At 37.0% G+C, this 18,059-nt stretch overlaps 1 protein-coding gene across 3 annotated transcripts in view; it reads right to left on the reverse strand.

Moving 5' to 3' along the window:
- The window catches only part of txlnba (taxilin beta a), a 31,352-nt gene extending 13,652 nt beyond the window's left edge, over nt 1–17,700 (reverse strand). For 2 of the 3 annotated variants that reach the window (XM_067417864.1, XM_067417863.1), the window contains exons 1-5: nt 17,543–17,700; nt 15,138–15,420; nt 12,109–12,200; nt 11,432–11,602; nt 905–1,099 (exon numbers count right to left, since the gene is read on the reverse strand). In XM_067417864.1, coding sequence (XP_067273965.1) covers nt 905–1,099; nt 11,432–11,602; nt 12,109–12,200; nt 15,138–15,420 — 741 coding nt within the window. In that variant the 5' untranslated portion in view covers nt 17,543–17,700. Of the gene's footprint in view, nt 1–904; nt 1,100–11,431; nt 11,603–12,108; nt 12,201–15,137; nt 15,424–17,542 lie in introns of all 3 variants that reach the window. The other variant, XM_067417865.1, reaches the window with a different exon arrangement.
- Between the last annotated feature and the right edge of the window lie 359 nt (nt 17,701–18,059).

Genomic DNA, 18,059 nt, shown 5'->3' on the forward strand with positions numbered 1-18,059 from the left:
TTTCGTTCCCTCGATGTATAAATAGCGCGCACTTTTTACTAATTTGATCCCTGGATTTGTAAAATCATGCGCACGTTTAACTAATTAATTCCCTCGATTTAGTAAATCGTACGCACGACCTATAAATCGAGGGAACGAAATAGTAAATCGCGCACACTATTTACCTTTTTTTCTTGCATGTCATGTGCGGGGCTCCGTATAATCAGCTTTGCCATCACAGGAATACATTTTAAAATATATTAAAATAGAAAACCTTATTTTCACAATATTGCTATTTTTACTGTAATTTTCATCAAATAAATGCAGCCTTGGTAAGCATAAGAAATGTCTTAATATAACAGCAAAATGTTAATTATCCCACACTTTTAACCAGCAGTGCAGTTTGGCTGAGTTTGAAATAACTGAAATCCCAGTAATGGCTCATTAAAGGATTCAGATAGACCAGAACAAAATCCAGTCAGATGCATTTTCAAATGTATTACAATCACTTATGGTGCACACATACTTGTAGCCTAACTAAAATCTAATCTCGACTATGCCTTGGGGTGCAGCTTTAAATGGATTTGTGGCTGAATCGCTTTGACAGATGTGTTAGATATTGGTGTGTTTGAAATAGTCAATTCATTTTGCTGGCTTTCGCTGTACACTGGCTGCACAGGTCTACTTCACACCACAAGCACATATTTATTTTTGGGCCCATATTAACAGGTTACAGTATTCACACTGCCTGTGTAAACAGAGCAGTGGTGTGTGGTAGGAGCACAGCAGAAGAGTAGCTTCTGTTATGCAGCAGAAACACTGTTTGAAAGGTGGATCTGCTGTAACATTCGTTTTGTGGATTCAATGCGTGTACAGATTTGTATAGCCTTGTGTGTTTAATGTAACGCGTGCTGATTGTCAGTACCTCCTCTCTCCGCTCATACTGCTCTATGATGGTCTTGAGTTTGCTGGCCAGCTCGCTGTTCTCTTGGCACAGCTTGTTGTTGCGGTTACTGTGCTGCTCGATCTGAGCCTGAATGTCCACCAGCGTGCTCTGGAAATGAGCACTGATCTCCTTCCGCTTCATTTCATCCGCCCGCGTCCTTTGCAGACTCTCCTCCTGCAGGGAGAAAGAGAGACGGAAACGTGTGGGGAAAACCTGGGAATATGTAGCCTTAAGTGATGAAAGCAATCTAGATCTAATGTGAGATGGGCAAATGATGTATTGCGTTTGATAGCCTTCTGTTGTAGAAATTACATTATAAACATTTTCAGAATAAAATGTTTGACTCCTACTAAGGCTTATTTCATAGCTCAGCTGGCATTTTACGTAGCCCTAATACATACAATTAAGTCATTTTTGTATTGTTTGACATCATGGTTGGAAATGACAGGAAAAAAAACTTGACATTTTCTGTTTTTGTTTGTTTTCTTCGCTCATACAATTGCATATTTTATCTCAATCATGTTCTTCACTTACAGTGAAAATGAGTACAGTAAAATGAAAATCACTAAATATTTTTGTTAACTGGAATAAAGCTGACATAATATAAAATATAAATAATGGATGAAGAACTGAAATAAAGTTAAAGTACTATAATTACTAAAACTAAAAGTAGTTCTGTCAAATCGATTAATCACGATTAATTGCATCCAAAATAAAAGTTTATTTACATAATATGTATGTGTGTACTGTGTATAATTGTATACAAATGTATATTTGAATACACACATATGCATGCATATATTTAAGAAACATTTGTTATATTTATATATAAAATATTTATAAATTAAATAAATTATATAAATATACAGTATATACATGCAAATATCTTAAATATTTACATGTATGTACGTGTGTGTGTATTCAGATATACATACTAATTATACACAGCACATGCGCACATATATATTATGTAAAAAAACTTTTTTTGGGATGCGATTAATCGTGATTAATCTATTTGACAGCACTAAATTAAAAATATAAATATAAATATACATAAAAAACAAATATAATTGACAAATACATATGACAAAATTGCAAAACCTTAGAATAAAATGTAAATAAAACTAAAAATAGAAATAGAAAAATAAAAGAGATTTAAAATATTAATAATTACATAATAGAGTATAAATAATACAAAAATAACACTAAACAAGAAAATAGAATGGAAATTACACTACTGGACATACGTTTAAATGTATATAAATGTACATTTTTATTATTTATTGTGTAAAAAAATATTGTCTATGTTTATTTCAATAATTGAAAAAAAATCTTATATTATAATGTTTCAATATTTCCATGATTGAATTTAATATTTTCATATTAGCAGATTAAGTCTTTGTCTGGGATTGTTTTAACAATAAAACATTAAAATCTATATAAAAGACACTTCTATAGCAAAAAAAAGGTATGTTTGATTAAAACATTTTAAGAGCTTTCATATGAACTTTATATAAATGTGTGATTCAAATGTATGCGAATAAGAGCAACCTTTCGAAAATGACTTCCACCATGTTAAAGGATAGATATCGTAGAGAATGACATGAAATTAAAGTGATGGAGGGAATGGACACCTGAGTGTCCCACTTGAGTACCATAGCTCAACATGTTCAAAGCAGGTGCGCTATGACTCTTAACGGCACTGTAACTTACATGGGCTGAGTGGTGAAGACCAGCTTATGAGCATATTAATAATCAAATGGTGCAAATGACATACCATGCTCTATAAGCTCTAGATTTGTGGAGCGAGATAAACAATATCATCTTTTTTTAGTACCTCGGATTGGACGTGTGCATGCTAAACAGGTCTGCCATCCCATGTGTGCGCTCTGTAAACATGAGCTCCTGTTTCAGATACGCTGGCTTCCTGACTCAGCTAATCGTAAGGAATCCAAGCATGGAGCGTTCCTCTCAAGGGCTGAAGCTGTTTGCTTGCCTGTGTTTACACATGGCATAAGTCTGAAGCTCCCATCTGGGAAAGGTGAAGCTGTTCTACCACTACGCAAGCTCATCGGGGAGGTGAATCATACTCGCATAAGCACAGGGGGAACGACCCCAGATTAAATCTAATTTACCTTCATTATAGCTGAGAGTCGCACCTACACATGGGGCTTAGATGTTCTGCTCTGACCTGCTCATTAATGGCTTCTTTACTTGAATAAAATTGATTGGGGAGTGAACAAGGTCAAAGCCAGCCTCTTGGGAGCGATAGCATCAACTTCCAAAGACATGCAGAGTTTATATTAGTGCAAGAATTGAATATCTTCAATGCCCAGAGGAGAAAATACAACGCAAACGTGATTAGAAAGCTTCTCTCTGAGTCACCTTACTATGGAAGATGGTTTCTGCCATGGAATACACAAAAACAAATTTTAGACTGTGACATGTATATTTACTGAGTAATTCAATATGGGGTCAGATGCCAATTTTCACAGTTGAGTAAAAATGGCTTTAGAAAGATGGCAGCATCAATATTTTATTTTCACACAGAGATTGGTAGATCTATTGGGTAAATTGGTTGACATTAGCAATCTTTGTTACATTATATGCCAACGGTGACCATTCAAAAATGGGAAAATGCGCTTTTGTTTTTTTAAAATCCAAGTTTGGATGGCTGTAACTCCATTTGAAGATAACTTAAAGCTACACTGTGTGATATTTTCCCACATCTAGTGGTGAAAAGGAATATGATCATCCAGTGAATATTAGTTTCTGTTCCTCTCAATTCTGATTTTGTTTTAACTCCTACGGTGGCCGATTTAGTCCAAGATTAACATGGCAATTCCCCTCTTCACATTGGACACGGTGCCATCGAGTGTTAAAACGCGAAAGGCGAAGCTTGAATTTACGGGTATGTCCCTCTTTGGCTAATGTACTTTCAAGATGGAGGGGCAACATGGCGACCAGCATTCGAACCACTCACCCGTATGTATTTTCAATGGCCTATTATAAACTTACGAGCAATACTTTATAACTTGAAAGAAGTAAATATACATTAATGAGCACATATATTTTTGAAAGAACTAAGTGTTTTTAGCTAAGATTAAACTAAAAAAGTTACACAGTGTAGCTTTAATAGATTATATTTCTTCAAACACGTTTTACTTTTGGTTCCTTAACTTTTAAGGCCCATTCATTTCCAGAGATACAGGATCTCAAAGTGGCTCCATGAGTAAATTGGTACACATTTTTAATGGTCTCACCAACAACAACTAGAAATTATTTTTTTTTCTTCTGTCATCACAATTGAATATTCCTGTCTATGTGCCATCAATGCTATCTTTCCCATTTTGTGTATAAGTATTAAATATATATCAATACCCTTCTATATTCTAATTCTTAATAAACTTTTATTTTGTAATTTTAATTTTAAAGGCCCTAGATATAATGTGGCTCCATGATCAAATTACTGAATATTTATTTTCTACACCAATGTAGCTTTATTAAATATAATCTATTCAAAATGAAAGTTCACACAAATGTAAAACAATGCGATCATCAAACATTACACAGGATGAAAATCTAAACTGCCTAATATAACCCATTAAGAGGAAACGACTGTGAAGCTTAGTGGTTGTTGATGGACTTGAATTGCTCCATCTGTTTTGATCAGCGTTCTGAATCTGCTCCAGACATAGTCTTTGATAAAAAATGTGATTTTCTCAGCTTTTTGTTTAAAATGTTGCTTTTTTAATGAAAAGTGCTGATAAGAAAAGGAAGCTTGAATAAAATGTATTCAAAATGGAAAGAGTTAAAGTAGAGTTAAAGATATATTTTAAGAATTAAAAAAGTAATACTGAAATAGGAAGTATACTTCATGTGCAATAATAATATAGTAAACTATAAGTATGAAATTACGTTCACTTAAAGAAAACTTACAAGTATACTCACAATACTACTTTCACTTGTAGTATAGATGCAGTACAAATAAGTAATAATCACACAATAATGTAGTGTACTGCTAATGTACTACTGTTACAGTTATAGTACACTTAAAAGTGGGCTGATTTAGTCCAAAGCTGTATTGAAAAAGATTCACTTAGAAGTTTACTACTAGTACATTCACTCTCAGACAAAAAGGTACAGCGCTGTCACTGGGGCGGTACCCTAAGGTACAAAAGTAAAAAGGTACATATTTGTACCTTACTAACCCCTAAATGGTACATATTAGTACCTTAAAAGGTACATATCAGTACTTTAAGAGTGCGTATTAGTACCTTTAAGGTACATATTAGTACCTTTTCAGTTTTGTACCTTAGGGTACCGCCCCAGTGACAGCACTGTACCTTTTTTTCTGACAGTGTTGTTATTAGTATACTACTTGAATATTACTTAAGTAATGTATGCTTCATAAAATGTACTTTCATAAGGGTTGCCAAAAGTTGCAATTACCAAAACAGAAAACAAGATTGTCTGTGTGAATGCTGGGACAGAAACCGCTCCCTTTTCAAGTCCTCCAGCACCTGTTCATTGAATAGTACAAATAGACACAAATCAGTTGCTGAACTGCAAAGAAAATGGCTCCAGGTGCTTTGCACAAGATTCATTCACCTCCGTTTTGTGAAATTGTCTCTTGGAAGGCAACATAATTGTTTGGCAGAGTGAAAAGGCATGAGTGGACCACTATATCCGACTACTGGGAGCATTTCATGTGCTGAGTTACAGCTTTTGTAAATGAACAAATATGGGGGCTCAGTTCAGAGACGGTCACTGTCCTTGAGTTTAGCTCCAACCAGCTCAAACTCACCTGCCTGGAAGTCTCAGTAATCCTGTAGATAAGTAACCCCCCCCCCCCCCCCCCCCCACCCAGTTTAGAGGAAACTCCGCCCCGCAGCCAATTCTAAATTAATTTGTCATGTCAATCCCAGTGCTGATTGCCTACACCAAACACTAAGCCCTAAGCCTACCCTTCACCCTAACCTTAACCAATGAGATTAGCTGCAGGGTGGGATTTCCACTGAAATGGTTTGTGGAAAAAAATCATGCATCCTGAAGATTAGCTGGATCAGGTGTGTTTAATTTGGGTTGGAGGTAAACTCTGCAGGACAGTGGCCCTCCAGGAGTGGAGACTGTACTGCACTGTAATAAGTTGGCAAAACTTAAAAAAATTGAGGCAATCAGTTGGACATGTTGGAAGAGTGTGATTTATTAGGTGCCATTTGGGAAGCATGCACTCTAAAAAATAATTCAGTGGCTTAGTAAATATCACAGTAATAATTAACTTTATTAACTTAATAAAATCTCTCAATATCATTTACTTGATGGTTTTAGTTAAACATACCAAAATAATTGACTAAAAATCCAACAGTTAATTTTGTCTAAAATGTATAGTTATATTTAAGTTTTTTTCACTAAAATAATTTAGTATTCAAATAACCAATTATTTATTTTAAATATACTTAATACATTTGCGAAATTTATTTCAAAATATTTGACAATGGAGAATTAAACCGATATGTTTTAAGAACCACAAATATTACTTAATTAAAATCAAGATTATTAATATTTAACACACACTGAAGAAATTGAGTAAGTTTACTCGATTAAAACAATGCACCCCTCCCCCACCCTCTGACGTGACGACAGCTCGACGGTTGAGTGAGTGGATATTTGAATTCTCCTCAGTTACCAGAGCAGTTTCTTCTTCTCAGCGTCGCAGAATTGGGGCATTTCCTCTGTGAAATTCAGGTTTGTATGTTTTTTTTATTATCTATATAATCATTACTGTGCTAAAAGGCATTTTATTTAATTCAAAACAACATACAGGGACAGTGTGAGTCACCTTAAGTTAACGTGTGACGTTGGTCTTTGAAACGCCTGCTGTGTTGCTCAAAACACACAACTTTATTCCTAAAGATAATGAATATTATGAATTTGGATGATAAAATCTTATTAAAACTGGGCACTGTTTGTTTATTGTCAGGTTATGGAGTCTGGCGCCTCGCAGCATCTTTCAGCTACGAATGAGGTCTCAAGTTCAAAGTCCACCCGCAGACCGTAAAGTTAGTCCATCTCAGGCTCGAGAAACAGCGCTGATACGGTGGAAATGGGATAACAGAACGGTTGATTACACTTGAATTACTTTTAAATGTTTAATTTTTACTTCTAAAATGTTTGTTACATGAGTTTAAATGTTGTAAAATAACTGTTATTCTTTACATGTCAAAACAGTAATATATGCTGTAACGTTATTGCTGTCCTCATCGACAATAAAGGCCATGTCATGTATAAGTGTGTTTGTGTGGACTGTGGAGTATTTTACAAAGGTTTAGAGGAAATTAATGTTATACTATACAAGTTAGTAATACTCATAAATAAAAACAGTTCATATTAGTCATAAATATTGGTTTTTTAAATGCTTTTTACCCATTTTTTTCTACTCAATTGAATTTGTTAATGTAACAAATGCAGTTACTCAGATCTACTTAATTTTTTTACTTACATTTACTCAGATCATATGGTGTCTATAATTGATTTCACTGCTTTAAAATTTACTCAATTTTTTTAGTGTAAAAATGTTTTACCAAAAAAATTGAGTAAATCATAGTATTAGTTTTTAGAGTGTGCAACATCCGCAACAAAAATGTTTGATATATATGATTTGGGATTGTGCAGGCTCCGATGCAATCAGGAGCAGTAAAATAGTATTTTTTGGGACAGAAAGTTGTTTGCGAGAAGGCTTAAATCAGGACACACACCCCAGATTGTTGGGGGTTGCAAATTGGCTTTTGCCTTTCACTTTTTTTTACGGTCCTTTAACATATTCTAGACTATAAGTAATGTTGCATCTACATGGTTACTGAATACTAACTACTAACTCTAATTAGAATGTTAGTAGAGTATTAGTAGACTGTTAGGGTTAGAATAAGTTGACATGTATTTGCAATATTACTTACAGTCAATAGAATGTCTGTTATGACATCACTTTGTTGGCCAAAACGCGGAAATGAGTTAGCATTTTAGCACTTCCGGTTCCCTCGCCCTAAAGTCTATGGTTTTTTAAATGGATTTTTGCTAAATCACCTGAAATAAAGTCTGTGGTTAACAAAGCCTCTAAATATTTTCACCTTTTGATCAATGACATAAAACACACTAGTTCTAACCTGCTTGTGATTTTTTAAAAACTTTATTGTGTCTTAAAAACGGCGGTTGCTAACAAGTTGCTAAAAGCATCCTTTGGCCGGGACTTTAGACTTCATCGTGACAAACAGGAAATCTCCAGTTTGTCCAGCCCGCGTTTCATTCACTTTTGAATTCTGTAAGTAAATGTATAATAATTTAAAAAAATAGCCTGCGTTTCAGCCTTACGTTCTTAGAAGTGTACCTAACGTAATACCTGATATACATAACGTTATATTTAGTCCTTTCAAATTGTAGTTTCCAAATATTGTTGTACACTGAAATCTGTGATATTAAGGTAAGCGATTACCAGTTCTTCATTTCTGTGGAGAGACTGTATTGTTTTGTTTTGGGGAAAATGCATAGGTTTTTGATCGAGGGAACCCACGCGCCGCTAACTTCCGGGTTGGCCTAAAAAGTGACATCATAACTTCGGCACTCTATAAGTTAGCAGATATTAAGCAGACAGTCTACTTATACTTTAATTAAAGTTAGTTGACATATAATTACAAATAGTCAACAGAATGTTGAAAGGGGACCATCAAAATAAAGTGTTACCCAATCTTCTTAGTGAATCAAAAGCATATACAGCTAATGACTCATATAAAACGGCTCTTTTGAATGGATGGCATGATCTCAACATATGATCTCAGCTTCTATTAGCCCACTATGACTGGAGTCTTCATCTCATGTCATTTGTTTATTTTTTAATAAAAGTACTGATTAATAAATAAATATGTAAATCGTTTTAAAGGGTTATCTATGATGTATATCTATGATCACGCCAGTTTGACCTTATCAGACTATTGCACGCACTAAGGCACATGAAGCCAGCGCTTTCCCAATCCGATCTTTTTTTCCCCCTCGTTTCAAGAAATATCTGCATCCACACGAGACTACTGAAACGGACTAAAAACGATATAGTTTGCATGCCAGGCCAGTGTGTGGCGCTGTAATTCTGCCACAGAAATACACTAAAAACGGAGAAGAAGAGTTGTGGCTAGAAGGGGTATAGCAGTGGTCGGAGGTGAGGCAAAATCTCACAATAAAATAACAATAAATACATTTGCTACTTGACAGATGTGTTTTATTAACGCCTACACCTACCCCGACCCTAAACATACCCTTACAGTAATGCAGATACGGTAATTAAATGACGCCATATTGATGTGCGCATGCCCAGTGCCCGTAGTTGTATCCCTTAACTCTTTCACCATGCTGGACGTTGTGATGACATCACCGTTTCAGAAAATATACGGATTCGCTGTACACAGGAAAACGGAAGATGATCGTTTTCAGATTTATCCACTTTGGGACCCGGTTTCGAAAAATATCTCAATCATGCTTCTAAAACGCCGGATCCGTGTGGACGAAATGCTGATATGGTACAAAATGTATGCGTATACAGCTAAACACGTCTCCGTGTGGACGGGGCCTAAATCTATTATTCCCAATTCAACAGATTTCACATAAAAAAAACTCTTTATCTTTTGTTGTGGGATGTAGATGTAGTATTACACCAACAGAATGGTAGAACAGGAGACCATGGCCTCTGCAGTGATTTGAGCCAGTGAGACATTCTCTTTGACTTTTGATTTATAAAAGAAGGGCAAATGCCACTGAAGCTTGGTAACACTATCCCTCTTGTCATAGTGACCTGTCAGCAGTGCTTTGAGTCTGAGAAGTCAGTGTCTGATCGACAGAGACACAGAGTCACTGCAGTAACATCCCACTGGGCTCAAACACACCGTTTCCTCAGAAGGAAATAGAGTCGACTCAATCTCAGCAATCAAAACACTGAGTAACAAGAGGACAACAAGTCTAACTCAACAATCTTCAACATGTCAAACAAGAAGTTGCTATAAGGTCTGTTATTGTGGTGTTATCAAATTCAGATGAAAACACCCCTGAATGGCATGTAAAAATAAAACTCTTTACATGTCAGTGTCAGTGAAGGGTTCTTATTTCATATCATTGAAATAACTACTAATGTTGAAAAGAGTTCATATTTTATGAAAACAGTGATAGAGGAATCTTCTTTTGAAGTTCAAAAGAACAGCACTTATTTGAAACATAAATTTTTTGTAAGATTATACACTCACCTAAAGGATTATTAGGAACACCATACTAATACTGTGTTTGACCCCCTTTCGCCTTCAGAACTGTCTTAATTCTACGTGGCATTGATTCAACAAGGTGCTGAAAGCATTCTTTAGAAATGTTGGCCCATATTGATAGGATAGCATCTTGTAGTTGATAGAGATTTGTGGGATGCACATCCAGGGCACAAAGCTCCCGTTCCACCACATCCCAAAGATGCTCTATTGGGTTGAGATCTGTTGACTGTGGGGGCCATTTTAGTAGAGTGAACTCATTGTCATGTTCAAGAAACCAATTTAAAATGATTCGAGCTTTGTGACATGGTGCATTATCCTGCTGGAAGTAGCCATCAGAGGATGGGTACATGGTGGTCATAAAGGGATGGACATGATCAGAAACAATGCTCAGGTAGGCCATGGCATTTAAACGATGCCCAATTGGCACTAAGGGGCCTAAAGTGTGCCAAGAAAACATCCCTGTCCAATTTTGGTGAGCTGTCATCAACTGTCCAATTTTGGTGAGCTTGTGTAAATTGTAGCCTCTTTTTCCTATTTGTAGTGGAGATGAGTGATCCCCGGTGGGGTCTTCTGCTGTTCTGCTGCGGTTGTAACGAGTGGTTATTTCAGTCAAAGTTGCACTTCTATTAGCTTGAATCAGTCGGCCCATTTTCCTCTGACCTCTAGCGTCAACAAGGCATTTTCCCCCACAGGACTGCCGCATACTGGATGTTTTTCCCTTTTCACACCATTCTTTGTAAACCGTAGAAATGGTTGTGTGTGAAAATCCCAGTAACTGAGCAGATTGTAAAATACTCAGACCGCCCCGTCTGGCACCATTAACCATGCCACGCTCAGAATTGCTTAAATCACCTTTCTTTCCCATTCTGACATTCAGTTTGGAGTTCAGGAAATTGTCTTGACCAGGACCACACCCCTAAATGCATTGAAGCAACTGCCATGTGATTGGTTGATTAGATAATTGCATTAATGAGAAATTGAACAGGTGTTCCTAATAATCCTTTAGGTGAGTGTACATATCTTCACTGCCACTTTTTTCACAATGTCATATTGATTTGTTTCATTTTAATAATATAAATGCAATAGCGTTCTCAGAAACAACATTTAAGCTGATTTTTAGGTTGGGAAAAAATAATATTACCAATGTAACATAGCCTAACTTTACTTCACAACTCCGATTTCTTAAAATGTCAGTAGATAGTGTTCTCACCTTCAGTGTCCTGTTATGTCTCTGAAGCTCCCTGCAGAGCATCTCTAGCTTGCTGCGGGCCAGGATGGCACGACTGTGCTCGAACTGAAGCTGATCTCTCTGCTTGACCAGAAGACCCTGTTTCTGCTGAAGCTGCCCCAGCTGTTTCTCCTCAGCCCTGTGTTCCTCCACCTGCCCGATACGCACAAAACACACACAGGTGTGATCCATACATCATCTCATGCGCCGCATCAACACCTCTGGCTGATCTAAAGCTGCTTTAAATAATGTCTGTCGGGTTTTGGAATGACTTTTTCAGTTTTCTCATATAAAGAGGGCCCAAAGACTGTAAAGATCAGGTTTTGTCAGAACTGGAAGAATTACTTCTTGTACGTTCTGCTTTATGTGCCCCTGCCGTTATCTCTGTGTTCTAAAATTGAAGAAAGTGTTGTGGCTTTCTTGTGTGGCATATGGCCTTGTTTTCAGACTAGCTTATTCAGCCCGGGGCGCCGTATATTTAGGTCATCGCAGTATCAGTGAAACCACTCTTAACATCACACCAGGAGTTCTTTTATTTTCTTTGTGTGTCAATCCGGTTTGTGTTCTATTTGTTTCCTCTTAACTGGCCTCTATGCATTGATGTTGCCGGTGATGAAATCTGTTCAGAGAGCGCTGCTCTCTTAGGTCTGGATACTCACCAGCTCAGTGTATTTCCTCAACACCATTTCCACTTTCTCTTCTGGTGAGCCGAGCTTGTTCAGACTTTGCAATAAGGATGAGGCCTCTTTACCTACGAGACAAGCGCTTTCCGTTCAGATCAGAGAATGAAAAGAAAAAGGAGATGAGCAGAAGCCCACAAGGGAGAGTTCTGCACGCAAGCTTCAAAATAAATCAATGGCAGAAGTAGTGTAATCACAGCGTGATCATTTTTACTATGCGATAAAATGGTTGAGAAAAGCAAACAAGGCTCAAGAGATACTCAGCTTTAAAGGGATAATTCTGGCATTATTTATTCATCATCATGCTTAAAAACCTTTATGATTTTGTTATTTCTATAGAAAGCTTCAAAATGAAACACAAAAAGTCATTAAAGCACGCTTAAAGGGATAGTTTACCCAAAAATGAAAATTAGCCCATGATTTACTCACCCTCAAGCCATCCCAGGTGTATATGACATTCTTCTTTCAGACGAATACAATCATTTATATTTAAAAATGTCCTGGCTCTTCCAAGCTTTATAATGCCAGTGAATGGCATCTCAAAATTTGAAGACTAAAAAGTGCATCTATTCATTATAAAAGTACTCCAGGGGGTTAATATAGGCCTTCTGAAGCGAATCAATGGGTTTTGTAAGAAACATATCCATATTTAACACGTTATAAAGTAAAATATCTAGCTTCCACCAGACAGCCTTCCGTTTTCAACTCATGGAAAAAGCGTAACTGGCTCGAAAAGGACGCTGGATTCGGCTGCCATTCACTGGCATTATAAAGCTTGGATTAGCCAGGACATTTTTATTTTTCTGAAAGAAGAATGTCATACACCTAGAATGGCTTGAGTAAATTATGGGCTAATTTTCATTTTTGGGTGAACTATCCCTTTAAAGTAAGTTCTAAGAACATTTTCCTAAACTTTCATAAAAAAAGGTACAGTGCTGTCACTGGGGCGGTACCCTAAGGTACAAAATTGAAAAGGTGCATCTTTGTACACCTAAATGGTACATATTAGTACTTTAAAAGGTACATATCGGTACTTTAAGAGTGCAAATTAGTACCTTTTTGGTTTTGTACCTTAGGGTACCGCCACAGTGACAGCAATGTACCTTCGTGTAAAATGTACCTTCATTTTATAATTTTGCTAATTTTATGGGAGTTACTTTTAAATGTTCTCTGAAATTTTGAAACAAGTAGTAACATAAAAATGTTAAACGGACATCCAACTAAAACGTTTCAGGAAAATGTTCCATAAACAATGTAGCTATAACACACAGAAAAATAGGGTGTCAAAATTGTACCTTTAGGGGTACAACAGCTTGTCGCTGGGGCAGTACCCTTAAAAGAACCAACGTTATTTTTACCACAGAAAGGTTCATAGTAGTACCTTAAGGTACGCATTTGTACTCAAAGGTACTAATATGCACTTTTAGGAGTAAAACAGGCACAAATATGTCCTTTTAAGGGTACTGCCCCAGCGACAAGCTAAAGGTAGAATTTTGACACCCTATTTTTCTGTGTGAAATAACGTTTTTGTGCGAACGTTTTGAGAACATAATTACAGACAAGATAACTTTGAATGAACATTCTTGAAATATAGAGCGTGGGTAATAAAGACAACTTTTATGATATTTTATGATACATTTATGGTACTTTTGTTTTCTTTTTGAATCTTGGAGGCACCTGGGCTGTGTTTCCCAAAATCATAAGTTGATTGCAGAGATCATTGGTGGCAGTTGTTCTACAATCAACTTACGATGCTTTTTGGAAACACACCTCTGTTTATTGTAATTGAATTGAAATGAGTGACCAGAACAATATATTGTACATTATTCAAATGTTCTCTTTTTGTGTTCTACATAGCAAAGTCATACAGGTCACACATAACAACATGAGCGTGAGTAAAGGATGATAGAATTGTCATTCTTGTCTCAAATTTTTCCTTTAAGACTAAGAGTGTGGCAGAAAAATAAGTCAAATAAGTGTCTGTGAGCATTTTGATGGTGAAGTGGGTGCTATTATTGACGTGAGGACCCTTTTCTTGAGAATGGAAATTTTCCAAAGAGTTGATTACTGCACTCATGGCACTCGACCATCCTGCTGATAGAAAAACCCAATCACTGTTTATGGCTCCATCTCCATCTGTGATTGAGAGGTGCTGCATACAACGTTTTTTTCAAGCATAAAACAGTAATCAGTATTCTCACTAAAAACTCTGCTATGTGGATCATTCTACAAAATGAATGCCATTTGTGTCACTCATTCTTACACTACAGTTCAAAAGTTTGGAGTCGTATGATCTTTATTTTTTAAAGAAATTAATTATTGAATGTTTGCAATGATGCATTAAACTGATCAAAAGTGCAGTAAAAATTATATTTTAAATAAATGTTGTTTAAAAAAAATATTCATCAAAGAATCCTGATTTTTTTTTAAATTGCAGTTTCCACAAAAACACCTTTTCAACATTAATAATGACTTCTATCAAAAACATTTAAAAATCCGACTGACCCCAAACTTTTGAACGGTGTACGTGTAAAGTTTACTTAAAGCTGCAGTCCGTAACTTTTTGCACTCTAGTGGTTAATAAACAGAACTGCATGCGTCTTGCAGAAGAACATTGCAGCCAGAGCTACTTCTCTCTGTTTATGTCTATGGCGGATCACGCAGGGACTGTGTTCGTCTGGCCTGAAATAGTCCCAATATAAACTCTTATTATAAGTGTACCATAATGATTCAGGGTAAGACAAAAACATGGTTTGGAAAATGGATTCATGTTGTACATTCTCATTATATAATTTTTCTATATCTTGAACACAAAAAAAGTTACGGACAGCAGCTTTAATGTGTTAATAGACATTTTTCATTTGTTTTCCTTCTTTCATCGTGAGGTCGGATGCCATTTTTGATGCTGACCAAAAGGCAACTCTCTTTGTGAGGTTTAGTCTTTTAGTTTGTCTGGTAAACCTCAAAACATTTGTCAAACTAAAAGAGAACAAGTGCAGATTTCTCACCCAGGCCCTTGATGAGTTTCTTATCAGCTTTCTGTTTTTTCTCTGGGCTGGCAGCAGCTTCTTTGGGCTCAGCCTCTTCATCAGCCTTCACCTCCTCTTCCCCTTTCTCCTCAGACTCCAGGATGGAGATCTGCTCCTGCATCAGGCTGGATGCCGCTCCATACGTGTTGATTATATCCTCTAACTGCCTGCTGAAGTCTTCCATGGGGTCCACTAGCTGCTCCTCATTGCCATCGACTTGTTCATTGGCGCTCTCAGAGGTCTGGTCACTGCCCTCCATCATCTGCTGCAAAAAAATCTAGTTAAATATATCATAAAGTGCTTCATAAGAAAGCAGATTGATTAGCAGAGGTAGAACAGCCAATTCCTTGATTACACTCTTGGCTTGATGCTGAAATGAGACTGTTGAAATTAATGAGAAGTGATTATGCATTACTTGCAGAAAGGTTTGATATGGCTCCCTGAAATCACCAGCCACTAAACTGAAGAAGACGGATGGCTTTTGGCCAGTCTGTGGTATGTTTGCATAAATAGAAGGGATTTGTGTTTGAAATGCATGAGGTTGTTTGTAAGAAATGTGAATTCAGATTTGGGAAAATGAAATAACATTTGATTAATGCATTTGCCTCAGGCAGAAACAATCCTAATAATAGAGAAGTGACTCTGAAAAATACATCTTTGCTGAAACTTGAAACTGACAATTGGAAATAACTGGAGGGAAATGTAAATGCCAATTTGCTATCTATTTATGATCTATCTATCTATCTATCTATCTATCTATCTATCTATCTATCTATCTATCTATCTATCTATCTATCTATCTATCTATCTATCTATCTATCTATCTATCTATCTATCTATCTATCTATCTATCTGTCTGTCTGTCTGTCTGTCTGTCTGTCTGTCTGTCTGTCTGTCTGTCTGTCTGTCTTTCTGTCCGTCCGTCCGTCCGTCCGTCTGTCCATCCGTCTGTCTATCATCTATCTGTCCGTCCGTCAGTCCGTCCGTCCGTCTGTCCATCCGTCTGTCTGTCATCTATCTGTCCGTCCGTCAGTCCGTCCGTCCGTCTGTCCATCCGTCTGTCTGTCATCTATCTGTCCATCCGTCCGTCCGTCCGTCCGTCTATCTATCATCTATCTGTCTGTCCGTCCGTCCATCCGTCCATCTATCTATCATCTATCTGTCTGTCCGTCCGTCCGTCCATCCATCTATCTATCATCTATCTGTCCATCCGTCTGTCCATCTATCTATCATCTATCTGTCCGTCCGTCCGTCCGTCCGTCCGTCCGTCCGTCCGTCCGTCCGTCCGTCCGTCCGTCCGTCCGTCCGTCTATCTATCTATCTATCTATCTATCTATCTATCTATCTATCTATCTATCTATCTATCTATCTATCTATCTATCTATCTATCTATCTATCTATCTATCTATCTATCTATCTATCTATCTATCTATCTATCTATCTATCTATCTATCTATCTACCTGTCCGTCCGTCCGTCTGTCCGTCTATCTATCCAAAATACTTTTAATTCAAAAGTCTGTTTCTTAATATCTATAATTAGTGATGTAGTTAAATATAGTTAGTGATCTAGTTAGTTCTTAAACATTTTTAATGCAAGCCATATAAAAGAATCACATGATCTGTAAGTTGCCTCGATGTCAAGTGGACATCTGAAGAGAGGCAATGAGCCGCATGTGACACACAAGGCTACGGGAGGGGGCGCAGAGAAAATAGCACAAATCACAGTGGCAGAGTATTGCTGAGCCTCTAAATCTGATGTGTCACAGATAGCGCCAGACCCAAAGCCCTTCAGCTCTACACGGCTGATTTCATGTGGAATGAACTCTGAGATTCCAGAGGTTGTTTATGTCCCAGCTCTGTTGCTTATCAGGTTAAAATTATAGCCCTCTTTCCACCCCATGTGCATGCATCCACTCCTCCTCCAATCCCATCACCCCTCCTCCTTCAGCAACACGGCACCTGTTGTGAAGCCACATGCTATTTTTGGACCCTCTAAATATGGACAAGGCTATTTCTTATTCCAGCCACGTAGCTTCTGATGTCAATGATGGCAGTTTTACGCAAAGTGGAAAAAAACGATGACTATTCTAATCAGTATACCTTCAAAACAAGAGGCTAAGAGTCAAGCAGACAGTTAGGACCAACTTTGGGAAATGCAACAGACAACATTACTTTGCTGAGTTTAATTGAAAATTAGATAATTATTACATTGGAGACTTTGTCTTCATATTATTGTCATTACAAAAAGCACAATAATAAAACCACACTATAAGGACTGAAACACAATATACACCCAAATAAAACCAACTAACTATTTTTCTCAAAGACGCACTTCTCACATTCAGCTCAACAGTTAAATAAAATAGTAAAGCTCAAAACTTACCCTACACGTGTCTGTTCAGGTTTGAATAGAAAAGGAAGACAATGAACCGGCCAGTCCACAGTTTTAACAGAGTGACAGAGAGACGTGAGGAGGGTCCAGGACTCAAGACAACAGCTGACAACACGAGCCCCTCAAAATAACCTCCCTGTAACACCAATGGAAACGTTGTCCAAACACTCTGAATGAACCGGGCCTGTCAAGATCTTTCTACTCAGGCTTTTCAGGAAGACAGCTGAAGGGCTAATTTTGTAGTATCCTTTAAAGCCTTTCAAATCAGACCTTTTCACGAGTTATCATAGATCTACTGATCCAATTCTCAATTCCAGTGGAACACTTTATCGAATCTTTAGACAAACTATAAAAGAAAATCTAATAAATAAAAGTGTGCATTGTTACTGGTTGCACTGGGTAATATAAGGTAACTATGGGTTAGGTTTAATTACTATAGTATGTACATGGGGAACAGGACTGTAAAATAAAGTGCTACCATGCTTTTATGGCTCATATATGTGACTCT

The sequence above is a fragment of the Pseudorasbora parva genome, chromosome 15 (genome assembly GCF_024679245.1).
Source record: "Pseudorasbora parva isolate DD20220531a chromosome 15, ASM2467924v1, whole genome shotgun sequence".
In the NCBI taxonomy this organism is placed as follows: domain Eukaryota; kingdom Metazoa; phylum Chordata; class Actinopteri; order Cypriniformes; family Gobionidae; genus Pseudorasbora; species Pseudorasbora parva.